General features: G+C 27.4%; 3 protein-coding genes across 3 annotated transcripts; all 3 read right to left on the bottom strand.

Annotated features, from left to right (window-relative positions):
• Positions 1-1,757: 1,757 nt before the first annotated feature.
• Positions 1,758-6,604, bottom strand: LOC145828498 (peroxisome assembly protein 10-A-like). Its single transcript, XM_082936254.1, has 4 exons — positions 6,526-6,604; positions 3,024-3,178; positions 2,409-2,871; positions 1,758-2,129 (listed from the first exon to the last, which is right to left on the bottom strand). Exons 1-4 carry the CDS (start codon positions 6,602-6,604, stop codon positions 1,954-1,956), a joined length of 873 nt encoding a protein of 290 aa, XP_082792380.1. The 3' UTR covers positions 1,758-1,953.
• Positions 6,605-6,631: 27 nt separating this feature from the next.
• On the bottom strand, positions 6,632-8,317 carry LOC145830167 (signal recognition particle 14 kDa protein-like). Its single transcript, XM_082938063.1, has 2 exons — positions 8,164-8,317; positions 6,632-7,796 (listed from the first exon to the last, which is right to left on the bottom strand). The coding sequence occupies exons 1-2, from the start codon at positions 8,294-8,296 to the stop codon at positions 7,546-7,548; spliced, it is 384 nt and encodes a 127-aa protein (XP_082794189.1). The 5' UTR covers positions 8,297-8,317; the 3' UTR covers positions 6,632-7,545.
• LOC145830166 (uncharacterized) lies at positions 8,317-14,097 on the bottom strand. Its single transcript, XM_082938062.1, has 4 exons — positions 13,920-14,097; positions 10,845-11,009; positions 10,269-10,454; positions 8,317-10,115 (listed from the first exon to the last, which is right to left on the bottom strand). Exons 1-4 carry the CDS (start codon positions 14,075-14,077, stop codon positions 9,428-9,430), a joined length of 1,197 nt encoding a protein of 398 aa, XP_082794188.1. The 5' UTR covers positions 14,078-14,097; the 3' UTR covers positions 8,317-9,427.
• Positions 14,098-14,647: the final 550 nt, after the last annotated feature.

Genomic DNA, 14,647 nt, shown 5'->3' with positions numbered 1-14,647 from the left:
AATGCTCCTGCCCGCTGAAGACTTTTTTTTTGGATCCGGCCCGTCAACTATTTACGTTGCCCACCCCTACTTTAAAACAACAACCTTTTTTTAAATTTTGGTAGTAAGTTGCAAAAATATTATTTTAAAAATACTGCTCATAAATAATAACTTATAAAAACAATTACAGTAACAATTAGTAAATAAATAGAACTAAGAATATTTAGGCTAAAATGAAAGCTACTTTTTAGTCCAACCAAACGAGATTGAGTACTACCGTACAGAATTATTCGTTTGATGGTACAATCTAAAAACTAACGCAATTACATTGTCTGCAACTTAAATAAGTTTTATGAAATTTTCACTTTCAATGAGTTTTAAATAATTTTGTTGTGTAAATTTTTTCGACTGTACTCGTATTTTTTAGAAATAGTTTTTTTTTAATAGCTGCGTTGAAAAAATTATTTTAGCTTTTTGAAACAAATTTTATCAATTTCTTATTTATAAATTGTTTTTTTAACTTAAATTCATCAGATTAAAGTGTTGTAACGTTAATCATAATCAAAATATCTGAGTTATTACTCCTTTTTTTAGTATTCCTTCTAGTTTAAAAAGTTTGATAATTTATTACAAAGACTCTACTTGATAAATACATTAAGCTTTATTATCACTTTAGTGAGGCTTTTAAATTAAAATTATCGTACAAAAAACATTGCCATGATTCAAATCAACTGTGTATTTACATTGATAACTACGGTTGTGGTTTAGTTTCAGGATTGTTTAATAAATTAAACATAACTAAAATTGACTTTTTTTTCAAACAAAATGCTAGCAAAATTATTATAATATTATACTTAGTGTTGTTGGAAAAAGAATTAACTCACAATAATAAAAGTCAATTTTGTGTTTTCAAAAAGAAAAACTTTTTTTCTGTTGTCTGTTTAGTTAAGTATTTACTAGGCTAGACAAATAGACTTTTAATTTGATAAATATTTATAAGTTTATTCTTATCATCACTTATTTTGTTTCATTGTTAGTTTTAAAAAGTACTTTTATACTGTTTAGTAAAATAGTCTTAAAATAACTGAGGTCCGCGGAGTACGTTTTTCTTTAGTGTTGCCTGCGAACATTTTTTTAAGAAAAATTTGCCAGCGACATATAAAAGGCTGCCGACCCCTGTAAAGTGTATTTTGATTATTATCAGCGCTTCGTTACATGATAAAAGCAAAAATACATAGAATCATAATTTTGATCACTAACTGGAAGTTTGTCTAAAATTTTGTCTAAATAAGTCCTATTTATAAACTGTATCAAAAACTATTTTATCATTTTCAACCCTATTTATTTTCACTCTTAAAACAAACAAGTAAATAAAGTACGTATTTATATAGTAAAACTTTGTACTGTTTAATAACTAACTTGAATAATAAAAATGTTTAAACAACCTGTTAAAAGTAATTTTAAAATTTATAAATTTTATTAAAGTTATTAATTAAACTATAAAATAATAAACAGAGAAAAACTGTCTTTACAAAAATCGTACGATTAATATTTTTAAATGTTTTTCTTGCTTGAAGTTTTTCAACTTAGGGGTTGGAATACTTTCTTTGTAATCATTAATTAATTAATAATAATATTAACTTAGTAAACAAAGTCTTAAAGAAAATGATTATTTAAATGATAAAGTAAAAATTATAAGGCGACCTGTTAAATAACATAACAACCAAAATAATTTAGTCTTGTTACTAGTTTTTTGATAATAAAATATTACAATAAAATTCATTAAACATAACAGAAAGCTAGTAATAATTTATTCATTTACTAAATTTTCTTAATGAAAAAATGTTCAGCTATAAATAATGATTATAATTCGTAGCGCAACTTGGAAACTTTGATCAGGTCGAAAAATCGAAACTAATTTATAACCTACATAATGACCTACAAAACGCACATTTATGTTTTTTTTTTTCAACTTCATGGATAATTTCTCAGACAAGCGACCTGATTACTTTCGATTTTCTGTCGGCAAATGGGACACTGTGGCTTGTTGCCGATCCACGTCTGTATGCAGGACCAGCAGTAAATGTGTCCACATTTTGTGATGGACGCATGCTCGGCGGATTCCTGGCAAATTCCGCATGTGACCTGTTCTGTTGTCATGGTGGCTGTTTTGTACGCTAACTAGATAAAAGCAGTAATAAAATAGTGTGTACAAAAATTTCTGAGAGATTTCAGAAAAAATATTTTACAAACTTTTAAGCAAGAAATAAACAAAAACTATTAATTTATGAAAAAAAAATTAAATAGTCTGACTAGGTATCAATTGTAAACTATTTTTAAATGGAAGTGTATACTTTTAGTAATATAAAATTATTTATAAACATCTTTTTATCAAAAAACTTACCATTATTTTAATCTGGCAAACTAACCTCGATCACTTTCTGCTTGCTTGGCCTCACCACCAAGTTTGCTTCTTTCACCTTCAAGCTTCTTCTGAACAGCTTGCACCTTTCTCACAACCGCGAACAAAACCCTGAACGCCAACAACCTGCCTATGACGTCATACTTGTCGTTGTCCCGGCTGCTGCGCGACACAGTGGGTACGATCTTGACGTAGCCGACGTCCGAAACCCGCTTGCTGACGTCATAATGCTTCTGCGAGATCAAAAACGCAGCGAAGTTGAGCTTCTTCACCGCTTCGGCGATGAAAGCGAAGTTCTCGATGACCTGCGTCTTTAGATCTTGATCCTGCTGATCCGACTCCGGTGAGAGGTTCCTCTTCAATTTGTGCTGCTTGTTGTACTGCTGGATGATGGGCAGGAACGAGGTTCTCAGCAAGACTGAGAGCAGGCGCCTGGTGAATGACGGGACTCTAGACCCTGACGAATCAACCTGTTTGTTTAAACAAGGCCAAAATTATCAAAACATGTTTTATGGAATACTACAAATCTATAAATAAAAGTAAACTTTAAAACTAACATATTCTAAAATTTAACTTTGGGTATACATGATAACAATTAAATATTTATAATCAACTGTCTCACCTGAATGATATTAACATATTCTTCACCGAGTGTTTGTAACCCGCTCAATGAAGTAATAGAGTGGTATAACAGTGAAGAGATCATGCTGATGTAGTTGGTATTCCTCAGTGTGAACATTTCACCAAACATCAGAGACGCCCATGAAGTTATGTTACCTGTAAATAGTTGTCAAGTGTTTAGTTTTGTAGAAAAAATTATACAGCGTTTATCGATGAATAATTAAGGCAAGTTACTAGTAAATGAAAATAAGAAAATTATATTCATTTTGTGTATTTTTAATAAATTCTAGTTGTTATTGTTATCTAGCTTATTATGCATTAAATGTTTTTAGTATTAAGATATTCGTTTATGTATCTTAAGTATATAACTTGTACATTATTTTTATACAAACTCTTAATTTAATTTAAGTTTCACAAATATAGAAACAAATTTATCAATTTCTATAAAGTTTAGTAATTTGTGCTGGGAAATTAATTTGAAATTTGTTAAATAGTTTTATTTTTTACTAAATTCATCAAGTACTGAAACATACATTTTTAGTTAGCTTGAATTCGGAGCAAATTTAGATTTAAAACATTCTTAAGCCGTTCTTACAAGGCTGATCTGAATATATAAAGAATTAGTTTCTTGTAAAATGTGACTGTTGGACTTCTAATTGGTCAATGTGATAGTAAAAAGCTCTTATAATTTACCATAAATATTAAAAACTTGCTATAAGGTTAAACAAAAACAATATATACAAAAAGTTATTATATAGATTTAATAAAGCAGAACTTTACTAAATTATACTAAAGTTACTTTACTAAACTATATGCCAAGTATATATTTTAGTAGTAAAAGTTGTGAGGAGCATTAAAACATTCTTTGCTAAATGACTTTTATAATTGCCGACTTGATAGAAGTTACAAAAAATTTAGCCCATCCTTTGGTATTTATTTCCCGAAAACTTGTGAATTTACATTTAATTTTTTGCTCATTACTATTTATATGACCCTATGTAGCCAAAAAACGCGCAAAGAAGCGATATCTCCATCATTGGGAAAATCCTGCTTTGAAACTTTTTATTTAACTTAGTCTAGTTTTATTATAATTATATATTTTGTGAGTACACAATTAAATTTTAATCAAAATAAATTTTGAACATGATAACCTTATCTTCTTTTAATTTATAAAATGTAAACTATTTTTTAAAAGAGTAAACAAAATTTTTCAGTTATGATTTTATGACTTCTTTGACAAGCTGAAAATTCTCCTACAACTCATTTAAGGTAAAAATCATTTGATTTGAATTTCATTTAATTTTGTAAGTGGTTGATTTATAATTATTTATCTTTTAATTCTTTTGATTTAGTTAAAGGTACTTAAAACAATTTTTACTTAGGATGTTGCAGATATTACAAAGCTAAGTATTATTTTGATGAAACAAAAATAACAGCATATCTTTACTAAAATGCTCAAACTCTTATTTCGTTCAGTTATAAATTTTATTGAATGGTCGTTATATTAAAAAAATATCAAAGTGAAATGATGAACATCATTCATTTTAAAAAGTATAAGTCTTTACAAACACCATAAATAATTTTACTTTAACTTTCTTGTGACGTATTTGATTTAAGGGCAATAGGTATAATATTTGCAAGCATTTTTAATCTCTTTAAACTTCAGTTTATACTCTAATTTAGATATAGGCTGTTAAATGATCTTCAAAAATTTAAGAAAATTAATTTAATTATTTTAGTTCAAATAAAAAATAACTCTGGGCTTACAAATTTGTCAGATATATGCAGGGTGGCCACTGATTTTTGAGAACTTTTTTCTAGGTTTTTGAAAGTACAAGTTTTTGGGTCTAATTTTGTTTTAAAGTTAACTTAAAGGTTTAAAAACTGTTTTAAATAGTATAACAACAGTGAAAAGATACTTTAAAGCTTACTTTCAATGTGTATTTTAATAAAAAAAATTGATGATATTAAAAACTTTTATCTCTATAAACTTATTGTGTCAAATTGAAATTTACTTACTTAAAATTTTTTTAAATTCAGGGTTTTTTTGTGATTTTTTTCAAATTTTCAGGTTTTGATTCAAATTTTTTAGCCTAAATGTCAAATTTTAGGTTTCCAGGTTTTTTGGCCATCCTGTACATGGATTTTAGGTGAAAATTATTTTCAAGTTTTATAATGTTTTTCTTACATGCATAAATAAATCAGAATTTTAAAAATCCCTAATAAGTACCTTAATATTTGATATCTAACTTGGTCCTTCTTGAACAAGATCAAAACTATGTGATGTAGCCTAACTAATAACCTTAGTTTAGATTTCGAGCTACTTAAAAAAATTAATTACTGGTCATTATTTAATTTAATTAAGGTAGTTTTAATTTTCTTTTTCCCATAATACCATCAGTTTTTATACGTCAAACAAAGCGAAAACTTGTCTATACATTACTAGATCATTAAACAAAAAAACTGTAAAATATTGGTTGCCTGTTGTAAAAACAGAGTTTTTATAAATAAAGCTTCACTAAATCTTAAGGTTTTAGCATTTCTGCACCAAGTTGCTTTATTCTAAAAGCAGGAAACAATACCAGTGAGGATTTTAGAGTGACAAATATTTTGTATATCGAAGTACAGTAGACTTAACTTTTAAAAGTTATTTGAGTTTCTTTTCAAAAACTGATATAGGAACTGTAAATCTAAATTTTTTTTAGTAAATATGAAAAACAAATTTTGTACTAATCTTGTTATGTAACAAATAAGTATACGGTATTGAATAAATATATAAAAGTAGCACGGTTTTTCAAATTTTTACGTACAGGGTAGAGGTAGCTTTTTATTTCCTTCAATAATTATTTAGATCTTTATTGAGTTTGAAAATTTTTACAATTGTATTTAAAATAGTAGAAACTTAGAAAAAAATTAAAAATATTATCAATTAAAGCTAATTTTAAGCATATTTAATTTTCAGTTAAAAATAAATGTTAGAAAACTTATGGTAGTTAGCCGATACGTAAGATTTTAAGGTTTCCGAATGTAAAAAGTAATTTTTCTTATTAGTTCACTAATCCTCTTATGAAACTAATAAAAAAAAAAAATTCTGTATTACGCATTTAATGATTGTCTTTCTCCTTAATTAACTTTTTATAGCTTAAATAAATATCAAACTCTATGACTAATCGGTTTATAATACTTTCAATTAAGTTTTGTTGGAAATGATTAATATAGTGCAAACATAGTTAATCGTAAGTCGAAAATTTCTTGTGAATACATATAGAATTAATCAAACTTCATTTAATACTCATATTTCCAATCATATAATATCATCATATTAGTTTTAAAAAAGGTGTTTACGTTCAATTAAAAATTTACTTGTTTTAATCAAATTAATAATTATTAACCATCTGGTTTGCTGATTTAACTAACAATTATATCAAAGTTGCAGCAGCTTCTAGTTTTCACTCACGATTTAACACAATTAACTTGCTACTATTAATTGCTCAACAACTAACTTTTAAGCATGTTTGAATAATGTTCATCTTTTTGATGCGAACATACTTGCAACTCGATCGATGGATTTATTAGCGGCATTTAAATATCATTTATCTAATCTATAAAATATGTTTTATTATACAACAGAGAACACGTTTCAAATACGTAAGAATTTAGTTATCCTAAAACTGCAAATTCGTCTATGGGTAGGACTAAAGAAAAATTTAAACTAATGTACTGAGAAATAAAATAATATTTCTCAGATTTTTTTGCCTAGAGAGGTTTAAGTCCTTTTACCCCATAAAACAAAAATAGCAATGCAACAAATGAGTACAAAGTATAAAAACTGCAACACAATCAACATTTAGATAGCAAAGCAACATAGAGTTTTTGAGAACTGAATAAATATTTGTTTCAAATTCACACCAACTACTTTTTAGAAAGAGTACAATAAATATAAATGGAGTCATTTTTAAAACACCAAAAGGAATTAATGTCAAAGTGTAAAAATTGCTAAAAAACACACGGTTAAATTATTACTTTAGTAGATTAATATTGACATATTTCATTAATTATTTTACTTTTCAAACACTAGCTCAATACATATTTTTAGTATTTTAATCATAATTTAATTATCTGTACACTTAACTTATTGACTAAACAAACTGTGTCTAAAAAATACACAAACGAAATTATTGAATTTAATATATTGAAAAGATAAGTTATCTTTCTATTTTAAAAATGTTAGTATTTCAAGTTAACATAGAGATAAACTCTAGGAACTCAAGATTATTAAAATAGAGTCTATAGATTAAGCCGAAGTTTAAAAAAACAATAATATCTATTTAATTATCAGAATTTGTAAGTTAATTTAGCTAGTATATAAGCTAATAAAATAAATTAGCTCATTTACAAAAAAAAAAATATAACTTAAAGCTTTCCCTTCGAAAACCGTAAAGCCAAAAATAACAATGGAAGAGCAAATAATAGTATAAGAATGTCCACTAATAAATTCAACACTATAAGTCCGTTTCACCGCGTCACTGGTCTCCTGCTCCGGTTGCTGCCGCGTTGGCGCCCTTCTTCTTGCGCGGGGGCTTCTTGAGCGCGTCATGGGAGGACCGGATGACCTTGTTGAGTTTCTGGTGGAAGCTGTTCAGGTTGGCCCTTTCCACGTGCGTCGACAGCTTCTGCTGGCTCGATTTGGCGCGGACCAGCATCTTGGGCTCCTCGAGCGGCGTCGGCCTCGGCTTCTCTACAACCACCTTTCCCTTCTTGTTCTTCTTGCCAACTGCGTAATTTTCTAATTTGAGAAACGAGAGAAATATCATGTTGGTTTGCGTTTTGAAACATTTATACTTTGCTTTGAGTTAAGTACGTTATTGTATATTTAAGACAAAATTGTCCAAGTTAAAAAACAATTTCATTAGTTCTGATTTTAGCTTTTTTTGTTTTAACTGTATACTAATTTTACTCTTAATGATGTTAAGTAGAGCTTAGTATAGTATTATTTAAGTATGTGAACTTTTATAGCATAATAGCTTAGATTTTATAACTTGTTAAATATTTGAGCACGAAAGTGTAAATTTAACGTAGGGCTCACATAGCTTATTCCCAAACCCAACTTATATACAAAATCAGCAAACTACAAAACAGACCTTTTCCAGGTTTAGGCTTTGGTCTGTCAACACCGTCATATCTTTTGAAAGTCAGCCATACAGAGTTTTGCTTCTGACATTTGGAATACATAAGCTGCAGCTTCTCAAGAAAATTGTCATTAGTAACAAGCATGGTTTAGTATTTACAAATGCTGAAAGCAAAATACATGATAAAACTGTTGGAGCATTTTTATTGGAAACAATACTTTAAAATTATGTAAAAAACTAAGTAAATTAATTGTTAATTTCAGGAAGCTTAGAGTTTAACTAATAGCTTATCACAGGGTTGCACTCGTTTTTTCAAAAAATTTTCCAGGTTTTTAAAAGTAAACATTTTTGGTCTATTTTCAGTTTTAAGTTAATTTCTATAAAAGAAACTGTGTTAAATAGTACAAAAATATTTAAAAGATGCTGTAAAGTTACTTTAAATGTGTTTTTAAATAAAAAATTTGATGATAACAAAAAAATCTTATTTATATGATGGATTTTTTGTGTCAAATTGAAATTTTAGTACTGAAAAAGTTAAAATTATCAAAAACTCCAGGTTTTTTGATCAAAATTCCAGGTTTTTCCAGGTTTTTTTCAAATTTTCTCAAATTCCAGGTTTTTCCAGGTTATTTTTGCTTAAATTGTCGAATTCCAGGTTTTTCCAGGTTTCCAGGTAAAGTGGCAACCCTGTTATCAGCTTTTGTAGAAAGCAATTACAAATTAATATTGCTTTGTTTCAAGGTAAATTAAAATGTTATCACTGAAATACTAATTGGGCAGTTATAAGGTATTTTAATTTAACTGCTATATAACGAACCTTTCTTAAAAAGTCTAATATTGGAAAAATATTGTTATCACTATTGAAGACAAAATTAAAATTGTCATATATAAGCATTATAAAAAATGAAACATTTTCAAAATTTAGTGTTCAAAGCAACATGCATATAAAATAGATTGGTAAATATTAATACTGTGTAAAAATACAATGAGTCCATCAAGCTTAAATTTCAGTAGTTAAGCTTAGAATGCATCAATTTTTTAAATGAAAAAAGATTAAATCTTATATCACATTATTTTATAAAATTGTGTAAGCTCTGTAACAATAAAGTTACCTTAACTAAAAATTTGAGATTATTAAAATTTACCAACCAAGAAGTTAAAACCATAATGCTATTGGTAATAATCAGAATGTATAAAGAAAGTTTAAATCGAAAAACTAAGCAGTTCCTCAATTCTATGATCAGTTTATAATTGTGCTTGTTCTTCTCCAAGTTATTTATTTTTTTCTCAGGTTATTGAATCTTTTGGTGAGCTCATCAAAATCAACTTCATCATTATCATCTTGAGCTGATGAAGGACCGGCCGAAGAGTTGAAACTGGGAGGCACCGACGGCAGATCGGGCAATGTGGGAAGCTGGGGCAGCTGCGGTTGCGAAGCCTGATACGGTGGAGGGTACGGCTGTCTTGTGGGCGGAACCGGAGAATTCTGTCCCTGAGGTGCTCCCACCGGCCCCTTGGATGGAAGAGGTGGAGCCTGTTTGCCTCCTTCTGGCAAGTTTTTCTTTTCCTCTCTTGGTGCTGCAACTGGTGGCTGGTCCTGTGAATAATTTCCTGGTTGTTGGGGAGCAGCTGGTTGTTGTGGGACAGCTGGTTGCTGAGGTGCAATTGGTTGCTGGGGAGTAATTGGTTGCTGGGGAGCAGCAGGTTGTGCTGGAAATGCTGGCGCTGCATAACTGAAATTGTTGTCAACAGCTCCTCCCCCACCCCCGCCAGATCCCCCACTTCCTCCAAAATTACCTCCACCGTTGCTAGGGCCACCAAAAAATCCCCCATCACCTCCCTGGTTATTGTTGCCTGGGGGTGGTCCTGAATTGAATTCCATAAAGTCAGTAGTTGGTGGTGGTTGTTCAAACAACTCCTCAGCAAGGATTTTCTGGTCAGGAGTGAAGTCCACACCAGCCGACCTAAAAAAAATTATATAGTCAATGTATCATTTTATATGGTAGGTAACTTTAGATTTTTTACTGGACTTAAACTAATAAAAAAAAAATTACAAAATAGCATTTTTAATTTCTTTTTTTTTTCAATTTTGGCTAAATTTTAACTCTCTGACACACCTGCAAATTTCAATGAGATACTTTTCAATTAGACTTGGCTTTGGAGGCTTGGGATCCAACTTGTTCATAACTCGCTCACACACATAATCCATCTCATTTATTTCACAAGCTTTGACAAATTTCTTGCCAAATATTTTTGTCAACAGAAAATGTATATCTTTAAGTTCAGTACAATATTGTTCTAGTCTGTAATTTAAGGCCAGAATTAGTTTACTGTTCAAATATATAACATTTTATTTTCAATGAATTCTTTCAATTAACTTTTTAATCTAAAATTCAACTTTTATCAACTTTTACTAAATTGTATCCAAGCCTTACAGTTTGAAATGTAGTAAAATAAACAAATACTTTTAATTGATACAGATTTTTTTTACAATAAATAGTATAAATATAAATATTTGGTGGTTTTTATTACTTTTTCAACACATTTTAAGGAAAAAACTAAGGTTTTCAAACTATTTGGTAATTTAGAAAAAAATCAATTAATTAAACTAACAAAGAGTGCAAATGTATTATATTTATTTAAATTATTTTATTTGAGTGTTTATATTGTGAATAATCTAAAAAATTACCGACCTAGGAGCAACCCATGTTATTGTAGCAACAGGTTTTCTCAAAGACTCATGAAGGTTTCCAGAATTAACCAAACCAATTCGAGTTTGAAGCAGGTCTAGGTACATTTCAACAAGTTCCATTGCTTCTACAAGGTAGTCCTCCCTCACAATGGCTTCTACTCGCACTCTGTTTAGTAAAGATTAATAAATTGTTTTTGATTTTGTTTTTTAATTTTAGTTTTGAATTTTAATCTTAACTCACTTACTGTCAATTTCTTTCTAAAAATTAGATATCAATAAAAATAAGTAATTACATCTTTTTCTTTAAAATCTTTTCAACTTTGCTTTTAAATTCTTACTTCAATACTTATTTTTGTAGTAATATATTTTAAACAACGTTAATTAGAAATGTATTCGGACTCAAAAACTACATTTTAACTTAATTTATGTTTAATTCAACTTAATCTACTTTTTGTTTAAAAACACTCCATAACGTATATTGATGCAAACTACAAATCTCTAAGATAATTTTAATCATGCTTGTCATTAATTTGAATAACACATTCTTTACAAATTTTAGTTGTTTAGCTTTGAAAGATTGTTTAATGAAGTTTAAAAGACATTTTATGTTGATTTAGTTAAATGAATATAAGTCTTCCTCATTTTTTTTTTTAATTAATATTCTGATTTTTGAGATTATAACTTTATTACAACTTTCTATAAAACTAGTTTGTTTATTTAACTTTTAGAATTAATAATCTCTAACAAACAAATAACAAAATATTAAAATCAGAGGGATAAAACAAATAAGTCTCTAAACTTATAAATTTTGTGTTTTTCTTTAATTGTACATTATCTGAGTTTATTAATTTTGGGAGCTTACAATATTTATTTTTTTAATTTCTTTTTTAAAGTATCTTTTAAAATTAAAAATATTCTTAACTTTTTTAGGGAATACACAAGTTAAAAAAGATCTTTGATAGCATCAATAAAATAATTAAAGATTATTTTAAAAGTTTGATATTTCTTTGTTTACTAAAACTCATATTTCTTAATTCTAATTAAGGTTTCTGTCACAACATTTTTACAGTTATATATGCACAATTAATATTCTCAGAAAAAAAAAAAATTTTTTAAGCTAAAGTTTTGGGTAACAGAAAAATGTTATGACTATGTCTAATCTTTTAAAGTACTTATAACTCTTAAGTAGGTGGTTTACTAAGTCAAGGGCATAGGAGTTAAGGTTTACAATTTAAAAAAATTATAGGTCTATAAGCTATAAGTTATAATCATAAATTGGTTGTTACAGTAAGTTAACTTTATGTTATTTTTGAGATACAATAGTTTTTCTAAAAAGTTTCCCATACAAAGGTATGAACTACAATTATTTCATTGTTAGTTTTCTTTTTAAATTTCAAGTTAACTTTTTTTTTTCTTTTTTTTTGTAGTTTAAGCTAGGGACCTAAAACTTTAAGGAATTGTTCCTTAATTAGTTATATAGAATTTAAGTATATAAATATTTACTACAATATAAAACAAAAATTATAGATACAAAATGTGAAAGAAAATTTTTTTTTTCATTTTTTGTACCAAGTTAAAAAATCTTTCATAACTAATAATGGACTTTAAGTAGATCTTAAAGAAGACTGATTAAAAAAAAAGAACAATCTTTGTGAATTGATTTTTTTATCAAGCTTTCATGAAAAACTTAATTAACTCACTAACTTCAATTACTTGTATAATAAAAGTTGTTTATTAGTTTGTTAAGAGGTAAAAATTATCTGAAAGCTAAGATGTAACTCTACAAATCAATATCAACTGAAAAATAATAAGTTGGACACTAGGGTGCTTATAAATATAGCAACCTTTGAGTTTTAAGCTTAAAATATTATACACTTGGCAAGTACCACAAAAACACACTGTGCAAAACTTTAGATGATTTGAAAAACTTACACCTTGACACCATTCGAATTTCTATAAAACCACCATAATACAAACAGTTTGGGACCAAAAAATTTGATCTGAGAATTTTTAGCTTGAATTTGTTTACATGTGACCAGTTACAGTAACCTCTCGCTTATTTACGCCCATTGTGTCCACAGAAAAAATGCGTCAAGATACAAGAGATCGTAAAGATACGAGAGGTACCAAATATACTTACTATAATATCTGTTTTTTGATATTACTTAAAGTTAAAAGCATACTGAGGACTTTTCAACTTTTAACAAACTGTTTACTTTATTTATAAATATGAAAACAAAGATAAAACTATACAATTATTAAATAAAGGATTTAATTTTATATAAAATAATAACAATTGTAGAAAAATTTAACTAGTTTCAACAATAAGTAAATTTAATCTTTATCTTTATTTATATGTAACTTATTTGGTACTTAACATTTATATTCTATTGTACTCAGCAAATTCAATTTATAAATAAGCATTTGTTTACAATTGAAAAATGGTGTGGTTTCTATATTAAAATTTGTTTCTATAGCTTTTTACAGAAATATGCATTTGGTGCTGTAATAAATTTCTTCTTTAAAAAAAAATATATAAAATATAAGAAAAATGTTTAATGAAAATTGTTTATGTTAACTACTTTTTTTAAATTTTACCTTTACACACATAAGGATAAACTTGTCTTACATTGTATTAAAGATATATTAATGGATTTTTTGAGTAGGAATGAAATTTCATGCCATAAGAATTTAAGGAATTGATTTTTTTTATTTATTTCAAGGTATAAAAGAAGGGGTTTTAAGAGATTAACTAAAATTTTTATTTTTTGAATTTTTTAGAATTCTAAAATGCGTAACTAGACGAGAGTGCATAACGTCACAAGTGCGTAAAGATGCGAGAGGTTACTGTATAACAAAAACATATTGTGCATAATTTAAGACGATTTAGAGAAAGTTTCATGGTGGCAATAAAAAAAAATTCATAAGAATTTTTAATAAAGTTATAAAAATCACATAAAATAAGTAATTGTAGATAACTTTTAAACTGGTCTTAAAAATCAAAATTAATTAGTCAAAGGTAATGGCAAACTTGATACATAATTTAAAAATACTTATTTATTTTAATACACAAAACCTTGCTCTGTCAGTTTTGGATATCTTGACATATTCTGCAATTTCAGGTCTGGCCCTAAGGTTGAGCTGAGTTTTCTTACTTTCTTGTATCTTCAGTCTAGCTTTTGCTAAACCAAGTTTCACTGATAGTTTTGTCTTTCTTGAGTCTGCACTCCACATAGTATTTATTATCTATTTATTAAACTGTTAAAAAATGCATAATGATATTAATTGTGTAGGTATATTAAATTTGGTGGATACTTTTTCTTTAAGTTAAGTTAAATATATTTGTTTGGTAAAGCAGATTCCTGCACACTCTTAAGCTACATGTTTTTATTTTGTTGATCTTATTATAAATAATATTATTTTTTTAATTTGTAACTCTTTATATTCTTATTATTTTAAGTTCAACAGAAACTGAATTCATTTTATCTATTAACATTTTATCTATTAACATTTTATAACATTTTATTGTGAATTTTTATCAGGGTTGCCAAGGTTTTGAGGATTTTCTTCCTGGTTTTCCATAGTACAAGTTTTTGGGTCTATTTTTAGCATAAAATTAATTTCAAGGTTAAGTACTGTCTTAATTTGTTTAACAACATAAAAAAAAATTGTAAAAATACCTGTAATGTGTTTTTTAATAATAAACTATATCAGTAAAAAGTAACTATATCATATGACATTTTTTGTATTTTTATAACTTATGAAGACATTAAAAATTCAATTAACCACCTAAAAGATAAAACA

This window comes from Thalia democratica, chromosome 2, assembly GCF_965202585.1.
Source record: "Thalia democratica chromosome 2, ktThaDemo2.hap1.1, whole genome shotgun sequence".
Classification (NCBI taxonomy): Eukaryota; Metazoa; Chordata; class Thaliacea; order Salpida; family Salpidae; genus Thalia; species Thalia democratica.
This window is presented reverse-complemented; position numbering and strand designations above follow the sequence as displayed.

What these genes read in the sequence shown, in the direction of transcription:
- LOC145828498 (XM_082936254.1), bottom strand. Translation starts at nt 6,604, where the DNA reads ATGCCGCTAATAAATCCATCGATCGAGTTGCAAGTATGTTCGCATCAA. An exon ending in AATATGTTAATATCATTCAG is followed by an intron (nt 2,872 to 3,023) that starts GTGAGACAGTTG and finishes TTAAACAAACAG; the next exon opens with GTTGATTCGTCAGGGTCTAG. An exon ending in GCAAGCAGAAAGTGATCGAG is followed by an intron (nt 2,130 to 2,408) that starts GTTAGTTTGCCA and finishes CCATGACAACAG; the next exon opens with AACAGGTCACATGCGGAATT.
- LOC145830167 (XM_082938063.1), bottom strand. Translation starts at nt 8,296, where the DNA reads ATGCTTGTTACTAATGACAATTTTCTTGAGAAGCTGCAGCTTATGTAT. An exon ending in AAAGCCTAAACCTGGAAAAG is followed by an intron (nt 7,797 to 8,163) that starts GTCTGTTTTGTA and finishes AAAATTACGCAG; the next exon opens with TTGGCAAGAAGAACAAGAAG.
- LOC145830166 (XM_082938062.1), bottom strand. Translation starts at nt 14,077, where the DNA reads ATGTGGAGTGCAGACTCAAGAAAGACAAAACTATCAGTGAAACTTGGT. An exon ending in TCCAAAACTGACAGAGCAAG is followed by an intron (nt 11,010 to 13,919) that starts GTTTTGTGTATT and finishes TTTACTAAACAG; the next exon opens with AGTGCGAGTAGAAGCCATTG. An exon ending in TATCTCATTGAAATTTGCAG is followed by an intron (nt 10,116 to 10,268) that starts GTGTGTCAGAGA and finishes AATTTTTTTTAG; the next exon opens with GTCGGCTGGTGTGGACTTCA.